Below are 3,632 nucleotides of genomic sequence, written 5' to 3'. Positions count from 1 at the left end.
TCTGCCCTCAGGGCCGGGGGCTCCAAGGCATGAAGCAGCTCCTGTGCAGCCAGAGCTCCAGTTCCTCTGCAGAGCACAGGGGCTGAGAGCAGCTGCCCGGCAGTGTTGGTGTCTGGGAGGTGGCTGCACAGCTGGGGAAGGGTGACGCTGTCTGAGTGCCCGGCTGCCTCTGCCCTGGCCTCTCTCACACCCACCCTCACCGCATTCTCCTTCTTGCTCCCCTGCTCTGGGTCACTGCTGTTGGGATCTTGTTCTTGCTGTCAGGCTCTCTGGGGATGGCAGTTTCAGCTGCAGAGTCACAGCCTGATCTTGTGGGTCCTTTCCTGCAGCTGTGTCCATGGCAACAGGTGTCCCGGCTTTGCTCTGACCTGTGGGCTGTGGGCAATGCAGTCTGTGGGGCTGGGGAATGAGCCGTGTGTTTCTTGGGCTAAGCGTGGGGTGCTAAGACCTTCAGAAAGGGTGATACATGTCATGGTCTGAGGTGGATCCCTCTGCTCTCAGCAGTGCCTGGTGGCTTTTCAGGGTAACATGGGAGTGTGATCAGCCCCCATCTCAGAAAGGTGCCAGCCCAGGGCAGCTGGAGCAAGACAGAGGGACAGAGCAGCTGCCCTCACTCTGCACTGACCCACAGGCACCCTCTGGTCTCACAGGACTTGCTCTGTTCTCCCTGAGTGCAGCAGAAATGCTGAGGGTGCTCTGCAGTGAATATGGAGAGAGATGTAAAAATCCTGGAAAGCCCAAACTACCTTCACCATCTCTGTTCCTTCTGACTGGGAAAGCAAGTGCTGACAGCCCTTCTGTGTTAGCAGAACCAGGACAGTCCCCACTGTTCCTGTGGCCCCACTTCTGCAGAGCTGGACTGACTTATCGACGGCCCATGGGCAGAGGTCCTGCTCTTGGTTGCACATTTTCCAGCACCAAGCAGGGCTGCAGCCACAGTGCTGGAGAAAGTACTCCTAGAAAAAGAAAAGGGTGTCTGTGTGTGACAGGGGAGGGTCTATGGGACTTGGTTTCATTTTTGTCGCAGAACTCTTCCCTGGCTTCTCACTGTCTTTTTTCTCCTCATGACAGCGCCCCATGCTCAGGAAAAGCAAATGTCCAACAGCAGCTCCATCACCCAGTTCCTCCTCCTGCCGTTCACAGACACACGGGAGCTGCAGCTCTTGCACTTCTGGCTCTTCCTGGACATCTACCTGGCTGCCCTCCTGGGCAACGGCCTCATCATCACCACCATAGCCTGGGACCAGCACCTCCACACCCCCATGTACTTCTTCCTGCTCAACCTCGCCCTCCTTGACCTGGGCTCCATCTCTACCATTGTCCCCAAGTCCATGCATAACTCCCTCTGGGACACTAGGGTCATTTCCTATACAGGATGTGCTGCACAGGTTTTTTTTTTCTTTTTCTTTGCTACAGCAGAGTTTTACCTTCTCACCATCATGTCGTACGACCGCTACGTTGCCATCTGCAAACCCCTGCACTACGGGACCCTCCTGGGCAGCAGAGCTTGTGTCCACATGGCAGCAGCTGCCTGGGCCACTGGGTTTCTCCATGCTCTGCTGCACACGGCCAATACATTTTCACTGCCCCTGTGCAAGGGCAATGTCCTGGGCCAGTTCTTCTGTGAAATCCCCTCGTTCCTCAAGCTCTCCTGCTCATGGTCCTACCTCAGGGAAGTCAGGCTTCTTGTGGTCAGTGTATTAGTAACATTTGGCTGTTTTGTGTTCATTGTGGTGTCCTATGTGCAGATCTTCAGGGCCGTGCTGAGGATCCCCTCTGAGCAGGGACGGCACAAAGCCTTTTCCACCTGCCTCCCTCACCTGGCCGTGGTCTCCCTGTTTATCAGTACAGGTTCCTTTGCCTATCTGAAGCCCCCCTCCATTTCCTCCACTTCAATGGATTTGCTGGTGTCTGTTCTGTACTCGGTGGTGCCTCCAGCAGTGAACCCCCTCATCTACAGCATGAGGAACCAGGAGCTCAAGGATGCCCTGTGGAAACAGATGACTGGATTTCTTCTGAAGCTGTAAACTGTCTCTGTCTTCTTCTACATATAAATTATAGACTAACTCATTGCAGATTTTTCCTGTCTGCAGTATTTTTTGTCTCTAGTTGTGTTTTTTTTTAATTGTGATAATATTGTAATTCCTTTTGTAATGCATTGCCTGCTTTCCCTTCTCACCAAGTGGCTGTGTCTATGAGGAACCCCACTCTTTGTGTTCAAGCAAAATAAAGGGCCCTTTAGTGATTCTTTTTTTCTGTTGACATCTTTCCTTCACGGCCTTTTTGGAGCTGCAGGAACAATTCCTGTGTGCCTGGGTGGAAGGGAAAAGAGTCCATCCTGGCAGCCCTGCCAGGGAGCAGCAGCGCTTGTTCTTCCAGAGCTGTTCTGGTTCCACTCCCACACTCTCCTTCTCATCCCTGGTGTTGGTGCAAGGCCTGAGTGCTCTGGCAGCTTGGTGATCGACCTGCTGTGTGTCAGTGCTGTGGGCGCAGGCAGGGACAGGCAATGGGTGCTTGTGTCACAGAGCTGGCTTCCATAACAATACTTTTATAATGAAATGTGATTTTCTTAGGGCAGTGCCTGAAGGCTTAGATATTCTTCAAGTTTCTCTCAAGAATATGCACAAGAAAGTGACCCACAGATGAAATACCAGGGTACAGCTGAACAGTGTGTGTGTGCAGGGCTGGCACACAGCAGTGTCCTCTCACAGCCAGGCTCCTGCCAGAGACCTGCAGGAGCAGCAGAGCAGGGGCTGGGCTGTGCCCCTGTGCACTGGACACCCCATAGAAGGAGCCTCAGGTCAGTCATCGTGGACTGGCCCCTCACAACCTCCATTTGCAGCACTGGCCTCTCACCCCAGCTCAGAGTTCTTTGTCCCTCCATGGAATTACACCGAATGAGTAGGTCAGAGGTTCATGTTCACATTGTACATATGAGATGTAAGCATGTACATCTTGTATGTGAGGTAAGATGAACATGAGTGAGCACAAACACCATCAGATATTTTTTGGGGTTCCATGAAGGCCTGTGAGACAGACAGTTCATTGAGGTCACATCATGTTGGGACTAATATCCCATAGGAAACCACCAGAATGCAGCACTGGGATGTGCTTCCTTGAACCAGTGTCCACTCCTAATGATGAGGGACATCAAAGACATATGTAGAACATGGTGACACACCATAGGGCTGAGGTGCCTCCCAACCTTTGAGAATAGGAACAGGAGCCTAGAGAGACACTATGACTCCTGCCTCTGTGTGTATAAAGGAAGGTGTCTGTCCCTGAATATCTCAATGTGTTTTAAGAGTCCACAGGGCCAGCTCAGATCTGGACACCTGACAGAACCCTGATATTTCTGTGTGTGACTCCAGGGACAAACCCCAGTGGCACAGTGAGATTCATCTCAGCTCCCTTGGACAGGCTTATTGCAAATGTCTGTATTTGCTCCATCACCTTTGCCATCTCCATCACATGCTGTTCTACACAGTCCTACACCTGCCCCTCTTTCCCTGTGGGAAATTCTGGATTGTGGTCTCAGAAGTTCCAGAGTGATCAGAGAGGTTCAGAGGTCCCTCAGACAGTCAGACGTCAAACCCATCTTCAGGAATGGCAGGAAGGAGAACTGGGAGAAT

The 3,632-nt window shown here is 52.3% G+C and overlaps 1 protein-coding gene across 1 annotated transcript; it reads left to right on the top strand.

Annotated features, from left to right (window-relative positions):
- The first annotated feature begins 1,094 nt into the window (after nt 1–1,094).
- LOC135577840 (olfactory receptor 14J1-like) lies at nt 1,095–2,027 on the top strand. Its single transcript, XM_065047956.1, has one exon. The coding sequence runs from the start codon at nt 1,095–1,097 to the stop codon at nt 2,025–2,027; it is 933 nt and encodes a 310-aa protein (XP_064904028.1).
- Nucleotides 2,028–3,632: the final 1,605 nt, after the last annotated feature.

This window comes from Columba livia, unplaced genomic scaffold (assembly GCF_036013475.1).
Source record: "Columba livia isolate bColLiv1 breed racing homer unplaced genomic scaffold, bColLiv1.pat.W.v2 Scaffold_153, whole genome shotgun sequence".
NCBI lineage: Eukaryota > Metazoa > Chordata > Aves > Columbiformes > Columbidae > Columba > Columba livia.
This window is presented reverse-complemented; position numbering and strand designations above follow the sequence as displayed.

Coding starts and splice junctions, on each gene's coding strand:
- LOC135577840 (XM_065047956.1), top strand. CDS start 1,095: ATGTCCAACAGCAGCTCCATCACCCAGTTCCTCCTCCTGCCGTTCACA.